At 33.0% G+C, this 21,082-nt stretch overlaps 4 protein-coding genes across 6 annotated transcripts; all 4 read right to left on the minus strand.

Moving 5' to 3' along the window:
* Positions 1-225: 225 nt before the first annotated feature.
* Positions 226-2,394, minus strand: LOC137829569 (protein gamma response 1). The gene is made up of 3 exons (XM_068636398.1): positions 1,619-2,394; positions 1,371-1,463; positions 226-1,192 (listed from the first exon to the last, which is right to left on the minus strand). The coding sequence occupies exons 1-3, from the start codon at positions 2,280-2,282 to the stop codon at positions 522-524; spliced, it is 1,428 nt and encodes a 475-aa protein (XP_068492499.1). The 5' UTR covers positions 2,283-2,394; the 3' UTR covers positions 226-521.
* A 6,175-nt stretch (positions 2,395-8,569) lies between these two features.
* Positions 8,570-9,497, minus strand: LOC137823662 (zinc finger A20 and AN1 domain-containing stress-associated protein 5-like). The gene has a single exon (XM_068628887.1). The coding sequence runs from the start codon at positions 9,294-9,296 to the stop codon at positions 8,883-8,885; it is 414 nt and encodes a 137-aa protein (XP_068484988.1). The 5' UTR covers positions 9,297-9,497; the 3' UTR covers positions 8,570-8,882.
* A 2,761-nt stretch (positions 9,498-12,258) lies between these two features.
* LOC137819416 (FACT complex subunit SSRP1-like) lies at positions 12,259-18,889 on the minus strand. 3 transcript variants are annotated; one of them, XM_068623268.1, is made up of 17 exons: positions 18,758-18,889; positions 18,524-18,579; positions 17,550-17,735; positions 17,231-17,336; positions 16,248-16,384; positions 16,077-16,160; positions 15,902-15,996; positions 15,665-15,773; positions 15,433-15,519; positions 15,242-15,334; positions 14,881-15,078; positions 14,633-14,778; positions 14,401-14,548; positions 13,971-14,069; positions 13,700-13,873; positions 12,707-12,785; positions 12,259-12,581 (listed from the first exon to the last, which is right to left on the minus strand). In XM_068623268.1, exons 2-17 carry the CDS (start codon positions 18,575-18,577, stop codon positions 12,454-12,456), a joined length of 1,923 nt encoding a protein of 640 aa, XP_068479369.1. In that variant the 5' UTR covers positions 18,578-18,579; positions 18,758-18,889; the 3' UTR covers positions 12,259-12,453. The 3 variants fall into 3 exon arrangements, with proteins under 3 accessions (XP_068479369.1, XP_068479376.1, XP_068479385.1); XM_068623275.1 differs by having other exon boundaries at positions 18,524-18,684; positions 18,758-18,866; XM_068623284.1 differs by having other exon boundaries at positions 18,524-18,629; positions 18,758-18,851.
* A 189-nt stretch (positions 18,890-19,078) lies between these two features.
* Positions 19,079-20,261, minus strand: LOC137819436 (uncharacterized). Its single transcript, XM_068623295.1, has one exon. It carries the CDS (start codon positions 19,812-19,814, stop codon positions 19,128-19,130), a length of 687 nt encoding a protein of 228 aa, XP_068479396.1. The 5' UTR covers positions 19,815-20,261; the 3' UTR covers positions 19,079-19,127.
* Between the last annotated feature and the right edge of the window lie 821 nt (positions 20,262-21,082).

Below are 21,082 nucleotides of genomic sequence, written 5' to 3' on the forward strand. Positions count from 1 at the left end.
AAAATGAATAATTGCATATCATTATAACAAAATATCCCTTGCTAGTAGTTCATGCTACATAGAGCCGTGAAACTAAGGGATAATCTCCAGAATTAAGCTCCCCATATCATCCCCTAAAGGGAACACTAACCCTGAACAGTCTATTTCAGAAAATAATACATATAAATAGTTATACAGAAGAACTTAAATAAATACGAAATAAATTTCAAGCACAAGGATACTGTCTAGAAGAGTAAAGTACAACGACTATTTCTATAATAAATGTTTATTTGCTGTCAACAACATAAGATATCTACAACTAGTAGTACATGCATTAGTCCAACCGGGTTTAGTATGAACTACACAGGGAAATTTTGCCTCTTGGCATTGAGACTACCAATGTATCAGTTAATAATGTACCTAATATTCAAGGTTCCTAAGAGTGTTTTTCTAGATTTACCAGGAAACTAAAGTTTGAACAAATTTCAATTGGATACAGAATCCTTTTATAAATCAAATAGTAATCGGTCTAAAATATACTCTTACATTTCAGATTCAAATCCAATATTCCAAAATCCTTCGGGAGTCATAGGCGGAACATACCTATATCGATGCCTAGAAACACCATCAAGGTGTTCACAGCGGAAATTCTGCTTACTCTCAGCATCCTTGCCATCAGCATTAGGAAGAACAGCATCATAGAACTTTCTGCATTGTTTGCACTCAACTCCTTTTAAATTTTCACGCTCAGCTTTCTTTCTCACTGGTTCAACATACTTGTAACTTCTTTTGTCAACCACAGTAATAGAAGATTGCTTTAGCTTCTTCTGAGGACTGCATTTGGCACTCACATCCTGTGTTTCATCATCTGAACTGTCGTTGTTAATGTCTTTCTGAATCAGGTTTGGAAGGTCCTCCTTGTTCAAAACCTTATTTAAATTTCCTCTGATATTCTCTAGAGGAGTGTCAAGAAAATCATCATGAGGGTCAGGACCTGTTCGACTTTGATGGGACCGGGTTTGCCTCCAGGAAGATGCAGGCCGCTTCGCACTCGATACAGAGACTAATTTTGTACTTGGACATTTAGGGACATCACGAAAACCAGAGGATGAAGAACTCAAATTGGCTCCTCTATCCTCCTCAGACGGCTTCTCCTTCACTTCGTTTATGTCACACGCAGTAACAAACACATCTGGAGTTTTCTTGTCAAGGCCTAAAACAATAGGAAGTAGATGATGTGTAATCAAATAACCTAAATTGTACACTTCACTAACTCAACATAGCATTTAGACAACAAAGTCTATGTATATTTAACTTGATGCAGGTGGATCGAAGTGAAGGACATTTCACACAAACACAGTTGCTTAAATATTAAGAAAAAACGCAATTACCTCCAAAGTCTTCCAATGGGATTTCGCTTCTCACTTCAGCTGTTTCACAAGCACCGGTAGTGATATTTGGATTCTCAAATGCAAGAACTGCAACTGCATGCAAAAGACAATTGGTGAGTAAGGAGTGTTGAATTGACACTTTTCAGTTGAAGGATTCATAAGCAGATTCACAAATCACACACACAAAACATGCGACAAACTCTATCTAGTTTTCTACCACACAGTTACAAGAGAAATTAGCGCAATACCAGGTTCTACCATAGGACTCTGACGCGAGCCAAATTCACTCCCACTCTCGAATTTGTTTTGCTCAACCACATTGTCATCATCGATACCAACCTTCCGTCGAAGGTAAACGTGCTGAGACTTAAGCCTCTTATACGCCTCAGTAACGCGATTCCTCTTCGCTCTCTCGTCCCGCAACTCACACGTCAGCGCCTCCACGCGTTCTAGCAGCGTCCCTTCCTCTTCAATTTCTCGCGTCTTCCTCCTCAGTTTCTCGTCCAACTCCTCGATTCTCGCGAGCAACATCGCCTTCTCGCTCTCGCACTCCTCCAATTTCGAAAACGCGGCGTTTCGCTTCTCTTCGGCGTCTTTTAGAGCGGACACCTTGGACTGCACCAACTCCACGAGGTTCTTGTGTAGCGCCATGTTCTCGTCGGCCTCGTGCTGGAGCTCGTCGATGCGACGCCGTTTCGATGCCGCGTCGGATTTGAATTGAGGATAGAGCTGGGAGCAGAAGACGTACTCGATCTGCGCGATGCGGTCCTTGGCGTCTTGAATTGAAGCGACGAGGATGGTGCTGAGACCACCGACGAGGTTTGCGTCGCCGGCGTCGGAGAGAGGAAACCCTAATTTCGGAGAGGGAGGGTGGGGCACTCTCTCTGCGGTTACTGCCTCCGGTTCGTCCATTGCGGATCAACGGAAAATGCGAACGAAATGAAATTAGAATAAAAGTGCGGTGACGGTGTTATGTTACGTTACTCTGGCGCGAGATTCTGAATTTTCTTTCTAAACTAGGGGAAGGAGAATGGTTTTATAACTTTTAATATTTAACAATTAATCTAATAAGAAAATTATAATTAGTTAATCGATTTTATTATATACTATTATATTAATGTGTAATATATGATAATGAAATTTTTATAAATATATTTTATTGCTATAATAAAAGGAATAATAAAATAACAAAAGGTGAAACAAAGGTGTAATTAAAAGGTGAAAAAAAAGTGAAAAGTAAGAAAAATAATGGGTATCTTTTCCCATGTAATGCATTGAGTTGGTGCAACAAACTATATAAATTAGTCTTAGATTGAAAAACTCAACCCATAATACAATTTAGTAGGTTAACATATCATATGAACAAGAAACACTTAACTTGTGTGTTAGTTATTAGACAATCATAATAAAACTTCGTAATCTTTATTGTTATCATTGTGTGTGCTTACTAGTTTGTGTGTGCTTTAGATAGTTTACCAAAATGTCATGCAAAACTTAATTTAATCTTGAAATAACGGTTTGTATGGACGATCATCAGGTAACCACACCACTCTTAAGTATAAATACATAACTACGTGTGAATTTTGTCTCATCTGAATAAGTGATCCAATTAGCATCACTATATCTTTCTAACACAATGGAAAATATGATATATTCAATGACATAATTCATAATGTCTCGTAAATATTTAATGAGACTTGCAAGTGCATCCCGATCATTTTGATTGAGACATTGGGTTTTATCAACATAAAAACATATAATAACGTACTCACATGATAGTTGTCGTTTTGCTCTCAAATTAAAATGATTCTAGCGTAGATTTGTCTAACGGTAGAGAAATGATAGTATAAAAGTGGTCAAATGATCCCAAGTCGTTTTCCAACGAATCCAATAGTGATTTCAGTGAATAGAATTCGAAACCTATTTGCAAACAATGAAAATTAGCAATAATGGTAAAGTAAAAGGGGTTGTGATCATGAAGCGGGAATATATAAATGATACTTTAAATCAGTAAAGAATGCAGATTGACTCCAAGTTCTTCCACCAATGAATTCTTCACAGGTTCTCTAAAGATTATTCTTTTCTCAATCCTCAACAGAGCTAAACTAAATTGAACATGCGCCAAACTTAATTCAATTGAAGCTCACCAGTAAAGCATGTGTCTACCGGTTTAATCAATATCCACTTTGTTCCATGCGTATACTCCATGGGAATGTTTATCCTATCTCTTGAATCATGCGCCCAAGAAATTAATTAGAACAATATGAACTAACTAAGAAACCAAAGTTTAAGATAAGGACTAGTTTTCCGGGAGATTAGACAATAAAAACAAGTCCTATAGAGAATTAAAAATAGAAACTTTTATTAATCAAAACCTCATAACTCAATGGGGAATCACAAAGGAATCAACCAAAAGGTTTAGCTTTCCATGCGGAGGCAAAAGAATTACAAAGAAGAAAAAGAAACTAAGAAAACCCTATGAAACTCTCCCCCTTTTCTACTTGATGCTTGTGTCCTTTTAAGGATCTTGAGAAAATATTGCAGTTTAGATTTTGTAAACAGTTTTCAACTTTCCATAATTCTTTTTATTTTGCAGAAGATTTGCTTCCAATTCTGTTTTTGAGATCTTGTAGCTTTTATTTTCTCTTTCTTCTCCTCAGAATTTGTTTTTTGTTTCGATTCAAAGAAGCAACTTGGACTTTTGCATATTTGGTCTATTCACAAAGGTAAACAACTTCAGATCATTTACCCTAAAAACACAAAATTACCAAAAATAATAGTTAAGGTCTAAATAAACCCAATTATATGAATATTAATTAAAACAACAAATTTATTTATTATTATAGTCAAATAATCTATGATTAAAGCTATTAAGTGTGAATAAATATATACTCATCAGTGATCCAATTAGCATCACTATATCTTTCTAACACAATGGAAAATATGATATATTCAATGACATAATTCATAATGCCTCTTAAATATTTAATGAGACTTGCAAGTGCATCCCAATCATTTTGATTGAGACATTGGGTTTTATCAACATAAAAACATATAATAACGTACTCACATTATTTTCAAATTTAGTGCACATACATTTATCAACACCTATGGTAGAAACTATCATTGAGTACAACATCATCAAGTTTTTCATACCAGTTTTTGGTGTCTCTTTGGTCCATATGAGACTTTTAAAAGTTCCCATACTTTGATCTTTTGACCAATAACTACAGACCAACTAGGTAAGTCATATAAATCTCTTCCTTCAATTCATCATTCAAAAGGTCGTCTTCACATCCATTTGAAGAATAAGTAACTTACGGATAAAGGTTAAAGTTAGAAACACTTTAATAAAGGAAATCATGGAAATTGGAGAAAAGATATCAAAATAATTCCTTTTTACTACTAATCTTGCATTATATTTTTGTATGGACTACCAAGATGATGTTTTTCTTTAAAGTTCACTTACAACCTATGAATTTTGCTCATTCACCCATCATCTAAATATGAAGATGGAAAGGGAAAGATATGGAAGAGTGATCAAATAAGCATGTTATAAGAAATAAGAAGAAGCTTCAACAAATCACTACTAATTTTCTCTCTATTAATATGACAATCAATGTGTTTTTTCCATTCATGCATCACCTGATTGAAAGCTATTTCAATAGTATATGCAATCCATTGTAATTCATAAGTAGTCGAAGTTAAGAATCTATATTCAACTTTAGATGAGTTTTCATAGATAATAGACTGCTTCTTATAACGCAAGATATAAGAGAATTTCCAAAATAAACTACGTAGTCATTCATTGATCTTCTAGTATCAACACATCCTACCTAGTAGAATCATTATGCCTTTGTAGCTAGAACTTATTGTTTACAATAAGAAATATTCCTTTTCCAAGGGTTTGCTTCAAATATCACAAAACACGCATGACCGCTTGATGATGAGCATTAGTTGGAGTCAAGAAAAACCAATAAGGTGATGACCAACTTGAGTTCTATCTAATCTAGTATTAGTTATATGAGTCTTCCAATCAATCTTTTATAAGAAGAGGGACCATGAAGACTATCTCCAGAACTAGATGTTAACTTAACAAAAATTCAAGCTTCCATTAACAAATTCAAGCTTGTTTTTAGCAATAAGGATTGTAATCATTGATATACTCCTAGAATGAAAATTATTTCTATTAAGAACCGAAGAAACAATACACGTATTCGAATCATATTAAGGTGTAAATTCAAGAAGCTCTTCGCAGCATGTGTTTGTTGGAATTCGTCTACCATGAAAATAGAAAAGAAAGCAACAATAAAGAAAGATAATAGCAAGAAAGAATCAAGAAAAAAGAAATTGTAGTGATTACACAACAGAGCATGGTGTGTTTACTGGTTATGCATAATCATGTCACAAAAAAAAAAATGGGAAACGAGAAGATTGAGATAATCTAGGAAGCATGAGAAATGAAGAGAAGAAATAGAGTACAAAAGAAATTCTCATTGATTAAAGAACTATGTGTGGATACAAGAAAAAACAAACAGTTATATATACAAAACTATCAAAATTAGAAAATAGAGAAACTGACTATTGATCCTTATTAAGAGATAACTATTGATCCCTATTAAAAGATAAATGTTGGAAACATAATTAGAATGACACACAATATCTTTGTTTGTTCCAACAATAATATTAAGCTCTCATGACCTTAATACATAAACAAGAAACAATAAATGACAATAACTCATTTCAGGTTAATCTGGACCTGTCATTTCATATCCTAAACATCAATGCTCAATTGTTAATTCCAATTATAATCCTTTTAAGGATAGAAAATTCTGAATTGAAATTACATATTCTTTTCCATATCCATTCACATTTTTATTTGCAAATGTATGTTTGGTAGCCACATATAGTGTACCTATATAATTCCATTGCCATAGACAAGGAGCTATGAGAAAGATGTTGAAGATGGGTTTGGTTGGTGTACCACACTCAAGATGGAGAAGTGATGAAGCTAAGTAGGTGTAAGTTTTTTAAAGGGTTGGGGTGAGTTTTATTTAGAAAGTGTATTGATATGTTGAGAGTGGAGGAAAGTGAGAAGTGAGTGGGAAAGCAAGGCATATTGAAGATGTATCTCTTGTCAACATGACATTCTCACCAATGCACCTTACAAACAAACAACAATATGCTCCACAAATCTTTTCACACAAATCACAACAAACTCACACCATCCACTCTAATTCTCTTTTTTCCATTCTCTACTTTACTCTATCAACCACATCAAAACATATTAATATATATATATATATATATATATATATATAATAATTTGGTAAGTATAAAACTGGGAAAAATATCATTGAAGACTAATTTTAAAAAAAAAAAAAATTATTGTTTATGTGGTGTTACTTGGATTTTACCATATGGTAAGTGGGGTAGCCCTAGATTATTGTGATCGATGTCCATAGTGAGTTGCTCCCAGACATATATTATCATGCATATGTTCAACCCAAATTAAAATTAAAAAAAAAATGTTGAGGAATCACTTTCCACCAACAAGAGAAAGTTAAAGGCAGAAGAATCTTTATCATCCAACAACATCTATTTGTTTGTTCTATTCTTTTTATTCAAATGAATTTATTTCTTCTTTAATTTTCTAAGAGAGAAAATATCGAAAATAAAAACTAAACCTATATATCATGGACTTAAATCCAAATACTTTTATGATCTTTCTTAATCATATATATGTTTTTACTTTTTTTTCCCTTATTCACCAGCATATGCTACTTGGGTTTCTAATGTGCCAATTTCATTCAACATTTAAATTACACAAACATTCGTTTAATTACTGTATATAATTTTAAAAAATTAAAAAATTTATGTTCTTGTAAAAAAAATTAAGAAATTTTCTACCGGTTGAATAATTGACTTTTTTTTTCTTTAATTGAACAATTGATTTCTTTTTTTTAATCATAGATCATAATATTTTATTACGACAGTTTAACCTTATTATCATCTCAATCTTAATACATTTTAAATATATCATCCTAACTTTGTACAATAGTTCAAGTAGTTAATAAATTTCATATTTTAATTATATTATCATTTTTAAAACTTTAACAAAGCAATATGATCATTTAAAATTAAAAGATACATGCATCATCATCACGCATGATCTACGCACAAAGAGATGGCATATCATGCGCACCCCTCAGCTAATGACTTTTTCCATTAACCTGCGCACACTTTTCATTGAAGATTAAATATTACATACTGAACACGAGAAGAGTTTTATTCAAACCTAAAATAAAATAACAAAGTTTTAATATTTTTATTATTTTAGAAAAAGAAATTAACAATATTTTAATATACATTTGAAGAGGTGGAAAAAAAACTTTTATCACGAAATCCTAGGCGTTGGATCATCTCATCACATTCCCTCGAGATTCTTCTATCCAAATAAAATAACCACAACGCAGTAATCAACGAGACGCGAATCCAATTAGCACCTCACACGTGGCGCAATCCCATTGGCTACAAGCCAAAAAGTTAAGCGTCACCATCACGAACGATGGAAACAGGAATCGCGAGATCTCGCTGCGGCTGCATCACGACACGATATCACCCACTAACCAATATATCGCGATAATAATTAAAAAATGTCACATGTCTAATCAAGTGGGCCCACCCAACTTTCTATCATCATCACTATTCTCGAAAATTCCAAAATTCAAAGTACAGAACAATTTGACAACTATACCCTCAACTTCAATCTAATTTACCTTTTCCCCCACACCCTGAATCCTATGCTAAAAATAAGATAGTAAAAAAAAAAACTAAAATACATTTTATTTTATTTCACAATAATTTTATTTCTTAAAACAATATAATATTTTTAAAATATATTCAGTCCTGAAGTATAATCATGTTTTATTTTTTTAAAAGAAAAAATTACTTAATTTCGATTGCTTTAATTTTTGTTCTGAGTTCGATAACCTTCATTTACAATAATAAGTAGAAAATAGAAACTTTAATATTACAAGAATAAAAAATAGAAATAAAATGGAGATCAAATGTCAAACAAACTAATTTAGAAATAAAATAAAAAACATTCCAAAGACTAAATTCATGTTTAACCTAAAATCATGAAAGAAAACCCAAACTAAGAAATAAAGAAAAATAAATATAATTGAGCCAAGAAAAAATCACATAATAATCACAATAATTTATAAATCCCAACTCGAGATTAAAAAAAAAGAAAAGCACATAAAAATTAAGAAATTATACATAAAAAAATAAAAAAAAGGATCACCGAGAATTTCACGTTCAGGTTACAACTTTCCCAGATCCCACCCACGCGCCCGAGATGAGACGCGCTGCGAGTAATTAAATTAACCACCTAACTGCGATCGTGAGACTGTTAAATCTCCAACCGCGTCGAAACGCCTTCGTTTCGCGTCGTTTCGTCTCAGCGATCGATCGAAGTGTTTTTTCTCCTTCTCCGATTTAGGGTTTTCAGACCTTCACGATCTTCGCGGCCTTCACGACGGGATTCTCCCTCGCGATGGCCTCTCTCCCGACGGTCTTGTAGTCGTAGGAGCAGTCGTGGCGGTCCGTGTACCGGTGCTCAGCGCAGAAAAGGTCACCGCACCGACAGCGGAATCCGGTCAGCCCGACGCGCCGCCGGCATCCCGAGCACCGGTTCACCGCGCGCTTCGGCTCCGATGCCACCGTCCGGTCGGCGTTCGCAGCGTCCTCTAGAGGAAGCGAGCGCTTGGGCGAACGCGACGACGTGGCGGGAGTTGCAGCGTCAAAGAATCTAGATGGTTCGGAAATGGAAGTTGCTGCGGCGGCGGTGGCTGTGGCGCAGGGGGTGATTGGCTCCGGGACCTTGAAGTCGGTGTCGTTTTTCTGCGCCTTCTGAGCCATTATAGTGCGTTTTGGTGAGAAGGAGAAAAGAAGAAGAAGAAGAAGAAAGAGAAAGAGAAAGAGAGAGAGAGAGAGATTATTGAGATTGGAAATGAGAGAGAGAGGATTTGTAAAAGAGAGAGATGAGAGGTTGGTAATGAAAGGAGAGATAGAATATGGGCGTCGTAGAGACGCGTATGGAAAGGAAACTTTCTTTTCATTCATTCTAATGCAATTACCAACTTCTCCACTACTTTTTTTTTTCTTTCAATTTATTAATTATTTATAAAAATGGTGTTTTTCTTAAAAAAAAATTATTTTCATTGAATAGAGAGAACTATTATTTTATTTTTTATCGGTTCATTGTCTTTTATTTTCTCTCTAGCTTATCAAATGATTTTCTTTTTAGGTAAAATACATTTTGATAACATGACGTATTTTTTTTTTTATAAACTCTTATATAATTATCATGGAATTAGAATTTTGTTTTAGATTATAATTAAGAACGTATTTAATATTTATTTACTGTTTGGTGTGGTTAATTTTCTATCCGACTTAATAAATTTGGTTATGTCAGTAACAAGATGGAGACCTTGTTTGGTACCAATTGACAATTTAAAAAAAAAAATATTCTATGATGAGAAAGTTGTGTTTTTTATTCTTTAACTACAATGCTATAAATGAAAGATAAAAGTTGAACTACTTGTTTGGCCTAATGAAGAAACCTATTTGGAAGATGGATTAATCCAAACATGTTCAACCATGAAACTAAAGTGGAAAGCTTTACAAAATACTTTACATAAAAAAGATTTTGTTTGGGGCTACTTCTTAATGCCAATCATGCACCAAAACTTCACCATTTGTTATTTAAGATGTGTTAAAGTTTATTTAAGGAATTAATTTGTATTTGTTTAGAATGATAAAAAGAATGTTTTTTTTACAAGACGAAACTAATACTAAACATGAAAAAAATTTGTTTTGAAGGATTAAATTTATAAGTTGAATTGTAAATATGCTGTGAAATAATTAAAAAAATGATAAAAATGAGTTTTAAGAAGATTATTAAAAGTTTATGAAGTTATTGACTTTGCAAGAAAGGGGTAAAATGGGAAAATGAGGGTAAAAAAAAGGTGAGCCGTGTGTGACAAGAAGGAAGAAGCTAGCCGCCAAATCTGACCCTCGTTTTCTCAGAGGTCATTTTCGTCCATATTGTCACTGACACGTGTGCTCGCACACTTGTCTTTGCCACTTGCTCCTCGCACGTGTCACAGCGTTTCCCGTTCTAGTGAAAGGGATGGGAGCGTGTTTTTCTCATTACGTGGAGGCTATCAACATTGGGTCTATTCAGAAACGAGAAGTTCAAAAAACAAAATCAAATTATGGAAATTATTAAGATGTTTGATTTTGTATTTTATTCCATGATTAGAATGTATAGATTAACAAAAAAATAATAAAGTGGGAATTGGTAAAGGCGTATTTATTGGAAGTTTCTTTGCGTGTTTTTTGATGTTCAATATGTTATTTTATCTTAATTTGTGTTGTATTTATTTTTAGGATTAATGTATCTAAATATTTTGTATTTGATGAAATACTTGTGTTAATTACTATAAATATTTGTGTTAATTACTATGACAAAATCAAATTTATAAGTTTACTCATATTTTTTATCAAAGGAATGCGTATGCTGATAAGTTGACTAATTTAAGATTTATTCATAGAAAATCATTTTATTGGTACAATAAAATTTCCTTTATTCTGTTTTTAGAATTCTTTATAATAAGTATAGTCTAATAAGTATAGTCTAATTATGTACTATTTTTGTTAACATATAAGTTTTTGTCTAATATCTCCATAAATTTTTTGTATTTGTTTTTAATAATATTTTTTTCGTGTGATTAATTACATATGACTGTTGTTAATTGAAGTATCAGAATAACTGCGATGTCAAGTTACATAATAATAATAAAAACATAAAAGCTTTATATATAAAAAAAGTGTACTTATCATTAAAATATAAGTGTTATTTCATTATTTGTTTGGGTAAAAGTATTTTAGTGTAAAATTTAATGGTTAATGTGAGTGTGTTAGCACATTAAGACGTTCTAATAATCGTTTTAAGGAAAAATATACTGCTGAGTAATAGTATCTTTTCTTCACAATCAAGTTATTATACTAATAATATTACTATTGTCGCGTTGTTCATAACTACAATAGTTTATAATAATTGTGATGTGAATTTTTATTACAGAAATTAATACGTAAAGTAATCACACAGAAATTTAAGTCATTCACCAGATGCACAATTATAAAAAATAAATGCTAATAATTAGAATAACCATAATTGTTTTACATTTAATACAGACATCTCATTTTAGGTTACAATAATTGTATGTAACCATATATGTTCAATCTAACTACCTAATGTCAAACAAAAGAACAAAAAGACAAAAACAGACATATTGAGGAAACATGCAAAGGTTTTTCTGATGCATTGTAAACGTGTTAATGACCATTTAGTCAATGTTGGTAGCTTGGTTGAAAGAGTAGGATCTGAGGTGGAGAAAAAGAAAGGTATAATATACTGCTACTGCTACAACCATTTCTGATTTTATGCACAATCCATTGCACCTTCCAAATTGTCAAAGATCAAATCATCTCCATCAATTTCTCATGTTTTACAAACTGTAAATTCCATAATGGTACTTTTAAGGTGTTGATTTATAGATTTTAATTAATCACAGCCACTCAATTACCATTTCTCATTTCTCTCTATTTCTTTATTTGCTTTTTTCTTTAGAATCTTATCATTTTGTAAGTTCCATTGAACATTTTCAATTATGATCATTTGAAGAACAACAACAAAAAGGCACAAGAACCTGGTCAACAAAGCAAGGTCATCCTTTCCCTGTCTTCCCCAAAGCCATGCAAACCAACTGAGGTTTCAACCCCTCAAAAGCACAAGACTCAGAACATTCCAATCACCTTTCACAAGTTATCAAGCCATTTCAAAGAACATTACTTGTATTGTATCAATTTTCAAAGTTAACGAGTAGATGCCATCTCCAGGAAAAATACATGGAGCATAACTTACACTGGCTTGCATTTCAATGACAGAAAGTTTCTGCAGACAATTGCATTCACATAGAAAATGAGGATTATTTTCAATATTGAACTAGCCTCAGGTACCGTCAGATACATTTGCTGAATCAACATTCATGGGTTGGGGATTCTTGTAGTCACTAATCTCATCCTTGTAACGTTTTTTATCTTCACGTGCTTTTGCCTCGTATGGTTCCTTCTCTTCCACTGAGCATTCAACAGGTGAAACAATATACAGTTTAGTTAATAAACATATGTAATAAAGCTCAGATGACGAATTAGACATGGTGGAATGGAACTGCATAAAATTAAAAATTGGCAACATTGCATACCTGACATTTTTTTCCATTTCTCTCCAAGTACTCTTCCCACATCCGTAAATGAGATTCCAGGGTTAGTTTTCTTGAGATTCTGTCAAAAAGTTAAAATACTTTCAGGAAATATTATATAAAGAGAACTCAACTTATATAAACCCCTGCTTGACCAGTTAACCGTTTCATGTAGATTTTGTGAATTCTTAAATTAAAAAAAATAAAATCAAGGGTATATAATATCATTTCATAACAAATTCTCACTTTCCTCTTCTTTACAATCAAACACATATTCATTCAAATTTTCTACTTATTTTTTCTCTCTCCCCACTCTATTTCACTTCATTCAAACAACCCCACTATTAATTCATGTCTCACATACTTCTTTTCTCTTCCACTCTTTCTTTCACATCATCCAGACTGATACACTATACAAGAGAGAGAGAGACATTGAACTAAAACCATGTGTTACTAAGACAACATATAGATGTTTTATTTATATTGAGAAAAAGGAATCAATACAATAAGTAGAGGAGATTTGATATCCTCTAATAAAAAAACATGCTCTAATAATATATATATATATATATATATATATATAAAATCTAGATATTCTTAATTATATAAGATGTATTCCTTAATTTTATAATTATAACATAGACAAAAAGGCTATGAGTTTTTTAATAGGCACTAGTAGGAGAAAAATATAAGTAAAAATAAATTTAGGTTTTTCATAAGTTAAAAATAATTTATACATAAACCAATTTATAAAAACTCTTTTATATTGTTTTTCTCACAAAAAAATTAACTTATGCATAAAACTTATTTCATTTTTCCTTCTAAAAATACTAATGCAGAAGTTTGTGTAATTAGCATGCACATTGCCATTGTAATCTGTGAACCCCAAACTCTGAGGCTGGGCAGCAGCTATCATAAGTTTGGTGATAAAAATTCCCACCACCCACATCCGAAACCATACCAGCACCGATGTATAAGACTGGGAACAGAACATACCTCTCTTTCCAATTTAGAAAAGAACATAAAACCAGACATTGCCCTCTTGGGTGCATTTGGGTCTTTCTTCTTCTTCTGTTTTTTCTTTTTTCCATCTTCATCATCTTTTGATTTCTTTTTAGAAGTAGATGCCTTAGGAGGCAGGTCCTTCTTTATTTCCTTCTTGGCAGGCTTCTGAAAATTTGCAATCATTAAGGTATCAGACACACCATAGATTTAAGAGTAGAGAAGTACTACTAAGATAACAAAGGCAAAAAAGAAAATCAGGTGCCTCTTTCTCATCGCCACTTTTACTGGCATCAGAATCGTCTGCCCCAGAATCATCAGTAGGAGAACCTTCATCATCCTTGTCAGCAACAAAATCTGAATCCTGTAGACATTTTCCACAGTTTAATTAATACAGAAACAAGACTAGAAAAACCCTGCCACATTAAGCTCCCAAAGACTAAAGTTGAGAAGCTTGCGAACACAAGAAATAGACACTTAAAATAGGCGAAAGGTCAGCTGCAAAATAAGCTCAAGAATAGCAAAAACTAAAATGTAAGCTCCGAATTCACTGAAGATTTTCATGCACCAACTATAATCAGAAGTTGGTCAGCACAAATAAATGTTGCCTCCTTGATTTCTAAAACTAGAACACAAATTTTCTAAACGCTACACATGAACTAAAGATAAGTGATTTAAAATATCTGTTCGATCACCTCCTCATCACTTTCATCGTCACCAGCTGCATTTTTTATGCGCTCAAGATGTGGATCAACAGCATCGTCATCGTCATTCTCGAGAACCTTCTTTATACCAGCAGTAGGTTGACCATCTCCTAAGTTCATAATTTTCAAGCCCTTTGAACTGCATGTTCAGGTATAAAACAGTTGATTATACTTTATAAAACGGTTAATCCTACGTAAAATTTGGCAATGAGCTATTATTTACCTAATAAATTCATACAAATTGTGGTACTCATTTCTCTGAATATTACGGAAGAGATGCTCTTGTTCAGATTTTAGTCTGATAAGAAGGTCAAAATAATGCATATTGGAACCACCAGCAGCATGCCTCTCGAATTCCACATAGTCAATCTAATAGGAAAGGAGAAAAGAAGTAAAACCTCATTGTTTAAATATCAGATGCTATCAACCAGAAATTGATATGTGGTGGTCAGCAAGCACAATCCATTATACCTCTTCATGAAGAATAAGAGTAGGAGGCTTAGGTAGAAAGAAGAAGCTCTTCTCAAGGGGATACAGAATTCCATCTTCAGCTTTCAAAGATGATTTCACAGCATAGCCATCCTGACAACTCCTAAATTTTCCAGGCTTAGTGACTTTGGCACCAGACAAGCCACGTAATATTGTAGTGAACACTTCATGAATAAGTCCCTGGTTGTGAATTGAAAATGAAACACGTCAGCTACTGCATCATGTGATATGCATGACCAACAATTAATAAATTCTCAAATCATGTGATTAATCCTTCAAGAACAGTATCTCAGGGGTTTATATATGGACATATGAATCAATTATGAACAGTTTTAAGCGATACCTTATAAGACAGCTCTAACTTGTCCTTGTACTTTGTGTTATAAAGATCTTCATTCATTGTCAATTCACTTTGGACAACATAATCAGATTCAAACTATGTAGAAATGAGCAAAACAATGTCAAATTCATAAACAAATAGAATGCACATCATATAAATTAGCAAACCATGAACCATTGAGAAGCAGCAATTACCTGCATCACAATATGAGGGTACAAAGTTTGTCCCTTCCGAATAGGGGGATCAAGACTAATAATGACGAAGGTATGTGGTTGATTAGACTACACATACATAAGAGAAATCGTCACTACACTTAACAAGTCCAAATTTAAATACATGGCTGGCTAATGTAATTGAAATTTTACTGGTCACTTAAATATGAAAACAAATATCAGTCGAATGAAAGTACAGAATAAGGAAATGAACCTTAGGAAGTAAAAATAGGCGAACTACACTGCTGTATTGGATTTTGAAATCATTAGCCTGTCCCTGAAGTCGCAAGAATGACATGTGTAACTCAACAATGTATCGTCCTCTACATAAAAGAACAAAGTTTTACTATTAATACTTAATTGGAAGAACAACAATACAAGTGGAATAAACTATGAGAAGCCAAAAGCCCAAAAATACTTGAATATATGTATATGCCTTTAAATACATTACCTTGGTGTAAGGATCGCAATACTCTCAAATGTAACAACAGCATCTTCACCTCCAGCACCAACATCAGCCATAGACATTATTCTGCTGCGGAAAACCTGATGCAGAAAAGATAAAATGTCATTTAACTTAGAAGTTAATATAAGACTGGATCTTTTATTTCCACAAAGAAACTCACCTCAGCAGGAGGAGTTTTTTCATCGCCAACAAACTGGGTGTTGGAACTTGGTATATGGAAACTTATCTCCATCAGTGAATCTTTCTGATAACATAAAAAGGAATAGACCATAAAAACAATGCACAATCATTGAAAATTAATATGTTAAAATGCATGAAAATGTAGATAAACCTCATTAGCTCCAGTTGTGTCATCCACGTGAAACTCCAAGATCACATCATTCTTCCCTTGAAGCTGTGTTTGGGAGACATCTGCAAGCGACACCTCAAAAGCTTGCTTTGAACCAACCATGAAAGCCAACATATTTCCTGAAATGGAAACAGAAACATAAAAGTCCAGTATAACTGTAGAAATGTTCAAGTCAGTTTTATCATTATCAAACAAGTTGCCCAACATAAAGACAAACTATTTGATTACAAAAGAAAACAAGAATGAGATAAAGTTACCATCACCACCCAAACACTACACATACATAAAACAACTTTCCTATCTTAACAGCTTTTTTACACTCAGAATTGCACTTACTATGATTACCAAAGTGGAGGGAGTGGCGCCTAAATCCATTTGACACTTACAGCATGTTTGGGACAGTTTTTTGTCATCATTTTCAGTTGTTTTTATGAAAAATAATTTGTTTATAAAATATGTTTGGGTCACTTTTCCACAAATTTACCCTAACAAAAACTGGTTCTAACTATAACAGTTTATAGCACTGAAGGATTATGGAAATAATTTAATTTTCACCATTGTTAACACAGCCTTAGAGTATAACAAAAAGAAAATGACCAACTGCAAATTGGGGAGAAAAAAAATAGCACCACAGCACATAAGTTTTCAGCCTTTATTCATATATGGAAAACATCCAGCACTATACAAGATAACTCCTCCAAATAAAAATTGGATGATATCAACTGAATTTCTTTGAAATTAGGATAGGAGAGTTTTATCCTTTACTAAAAATTTTACATACCATTTCTTCATGGGGTGCTACTGAATCAAACAGAATACAATGTCAAATTAACTTTTTTTTCCCACACACTAAATTATCAAATTTACAGCAAGTAAGGATGACAGAGATGTTTAAGATATATGTGACAAATCATGAGAAGAATATCAATTACAACAAATAAGTCAGTTCACTTAATATAGCAAACCATTTAGATCAACTTCTCCCCAATTACGTCCGCTAACAGAGAGTTGCTTCTCCCGTACTGTTATTCCACAAGTGTTTTGGAAAAAGTTGGTCAAACTTACAACATCCTGCAAAAATGTATAAAATTACCACATAAGAACGAATATTGATAGCAACTGAAGTCCAAGTCCTCAGTATTTATATCTGTCAAAGGGCTAAAGCACCATAATATAAGAAAAACCTAACCAAAGTTATGAATTCATTTTTATGCACATCCAAAGTAACTGCACATTTTTGCACATCCTACTTAACTACACATCGGGAGGGGTAGAGGGAGTAACCTGCTCACGAAAACCAGTGAACTTGTAGTACAATCCATCTTTAATTTGAACACCAAGTTGGTTAGTCTTTGGAACCTTCATCCATGTCACCCCCTCTATATCGGATGTATCAACTTCAATTAATTTACCACCGCCCTGTCTCTTCCATACTATTCCTCCAGAGTGTATTTTTATCTGTCCTGGATTCTGCAACCTCACAACAGGAGAAGAAGTGTCATACATCTCAACTGCAAATTTCAGTCTCATTCACAAATTCAGTAAAAAAAAATCAATTCTTCGACTCTAATTGCTATTAGCTTTGAATTAAAAAAGCAACTAATTGTAAAAACTTGACATGAAACATGCAGTACAACTGAGTAAGGCCATGCAGATTCAGTCTCTTCCTACCTATACTAAACAAATACTTATTACATCACACCAAATCAAATAACTTTTTACTGTAGAAGATAGAAAAAATTGGAACAAAAACAACTCACTCGATTTCATCATACTATACCAAGATTGTATCCAAACAGACCCATATTGAGAATAGAGATAATATGGAAATGAAAAGGTTATAAATCATTCAACTCCGCCAGTTGTTTAAACAATAAAATGAAATATTTGTTCCATTTCATTCTAAAACATCCGAACAATGCAATGGTATTTTTATTTCATTCCAAGACACCCATTCTGTTCCAACTAATTCCATTCTATTCTATACCACTATTCAAACTTCAAAAGTAATCATAGATTCCTGAAAATATTTTTTATAAACCAAACATTGAAAACATGCATGCCCGAGCTCTTATTTTCGGAAATACTTTTTTCACAACTTTTACCAAACACGTTGCATTCTCAAACTCACATTCGGGGAAGTCTCTTTTTACAACACTCGCTAATTCAAACACATGCATAGATTCATGGAAATATTTTCTTATAAATTCAACCATACACACGGAAAAGAGCAGCAAAACTAAGATTAGAGGGTTTACAGTGCCTCCACGGCCTCCGAGAGTGATATTGTTGAATTGATGACCGTCCGTCATGGCTGAAAATCAAGGACAATGACAAAATTCACAAAGGAAAACAAGAATACGGCTTTATCAGTACATGCATAGCCACATCAGAACCACCATGTGAGTGAGAGAAATAGCTGAAAAAACAAAACTGAATAGAAAATCAATGTAGAAATGAAAATGTAATAGCGAAGACGCAAAATTGCTCACAATCTTCACGAAGGAGAGAACTAGGTTTGTTTCTCCTTCTTCCAATCAGAAATTTGTTACAATGGAGTGAGACGTGGAACACGCCATCAGCAATAAGACCCGAACCAAGTTCTTCAATTCTTATAACTTTTCTATCATATTTTTTTTAATAATTTCAAAATTAATATTTATATTCACTTCAATAAATTATATATTATTATTTATGTTATATGAATTAAATTCAGATATACTTATTTTTTATCGGTAATTTTTTTTTTACTTAATTGTAAATAATGATAAAATATGTAACTAATTTTTTTGACAAATCAACATCATCATAAGTAAAAAGAATAAAAAGGCAACATATATTTATTTATTCTGAATTACAAAATTAGGTGAATTTGGAAGCCACTGCGGTTCCCACACCAACAACAACAGCAAAAACGCACAGCAGAGAAACCACACGAGCCCTAGCGAAGAGCGCGTTCAACTGCTTCGCGGTTTGGAGCGTGAGCGTGAGGATCTGCAACCGCCCTTGCTCCTCCATCTTCCTGAAGAAGTGAATCGGCTTCAGCGCGCGCCGCAGCATGAACGCCACCGAGAACGGAAACGCGAACGCCACAAGGCTCTGCACGGAGACCTCCGTCACGGGGTCCGATTTCGTCTGGTACGTGACCCACGCGCCGAGAGTGAGGTGAACCAGACCCATGGCGGCGAGGGCGTGGCTCAGCCTGTACATGTTCCTCATCATGGTTTCCAGAACCACGCGCGTCTCGGCCGCGAGTGGGGAGAGGTCTCGTTCCACTGTGGGGCCTTCGATCTCCTGGTGCTTGAAGTTTGGGTTTTGGCTTGGGTATGGGCTTTGGGCTTGGGGTGGGCCTGGGGCGGGCTTGCGGTCTTCATTGGAGTCCGAAGCAGAGGAAAATTGGTTTGATGAGAGAAAGCTGAAGGGTTTGAAAATTGGAAAATTAGGGTTTTGGGAAAACGAAGTGGTTGAAGAAGATGAAGAAAAACCATGGGGTTTTCGGAGCGAGGAGGTTAAGGTTAACCTTAGTCTTCGCGAAATTATGGCGGCCATTAGCGTACGAAGGAAGATGAATCTAGCGAAGGGGAAAATTGAAAAAGAAAATGTGTTTCTGGTCTTCTCAATATTTTTTCTTCCTTCTTCTATGTTCAACAAGGAGAAAAATTGTAGCAAGTGGGTTAATTAAATTTTAAAAATGTTTAAAATTACTGAAAATGAGTTTGTGAGAAACCTTTTAATTAATAAAAAATAAAAACTAACTGAAAATTCTTCTTCTATGTTTTGATTTCATAATAATTAAAACTTAAAACTTAATTAAGATTTTTTCATTGTGGTAAAAATTACAAAATATAATAAAAGAATCTCTTTTTTCACCTCCATAAATTTTTCGATTCTATGTTAATTGGATTCATAATTCTGTTTTGAATTATATAGTTTAAATAAATAATTTTGAATTATGTAATCTAAAAGTTATTTATTATGTAAAAAAAAATTAAATTGTAAAAAGTGCAGAAGACACTTTCAAATTCGAAAGTCTATTATAAGGGTGCCACGAGAACCAATGGGGGTGCAGAAAGAATTAGCAAGTGGGGGTAGAAGCAAGAGAGAGGAAAAACAAAGAGATGATACACAATTTTGTTTAGGGTTACTTTTGTCTTTTACACACTCTTGAGAAGTGCAAAGGAAATCATGAGGTGCAAAAAACACAAGGCATGAGCCTTATTCTCTCCCATTGACCCAAAGGGTAAGTATCCACATCTTGACTCAGAAAAAGTTTACATAGCTTAATTTTAAAGACTTTTTTTTCTATTATTTCTATTATATATTTTTTATTATTGGTTAATCTTGGTTAAGTGTAAAAGGTTTATATATTTCTATTATATATTTTTTATTTAATGTATAATATTTAACATAAAAAAAAACTTTTTTTTAATAATAAAAAAAGAAAATTTAATTTCTCATTGCTAATATAACATGAGAATCATATATTTTAGTATATAATGCTTCTTTCAATAAATATTAAAATCTTTTAATATAGTAATATATATATATACCAAAAGTTTAAGATAACATTAAAAATAATATTAGAAATTGAAATTGTATAATAATATAAGAATTATATATTAAGTTAACATTATTATTTTTAATTTTTAAACATATAGTATATATAAATTAATAATCAATTTTATTGTAATTTAATTTTACATATTTTAAATAGTCAATTAGTTAAAAATTATGATAAATTGAAAATGAAAATACAAAAAAATACAAAAAATTAGTAGATTATTTTTTAAATATATATTTCTCTTTCTCTTAATAAA

This window comes from Phaseolus vulgaris, chromosome 11 (assembly GCF_000499845.2).
Source record: "Phaseolus vulgaris cultivar G19833 chromosome 11, P. vulgaris v2.0, whole genome shotgun sequence".
Lineage (NCBI taxonomy): Eukaryota > Viridiplantae > Streptophyta > Magnoliopsida > Fabales > Fabaceae > Phaseolus > Phaseolus vulgaris.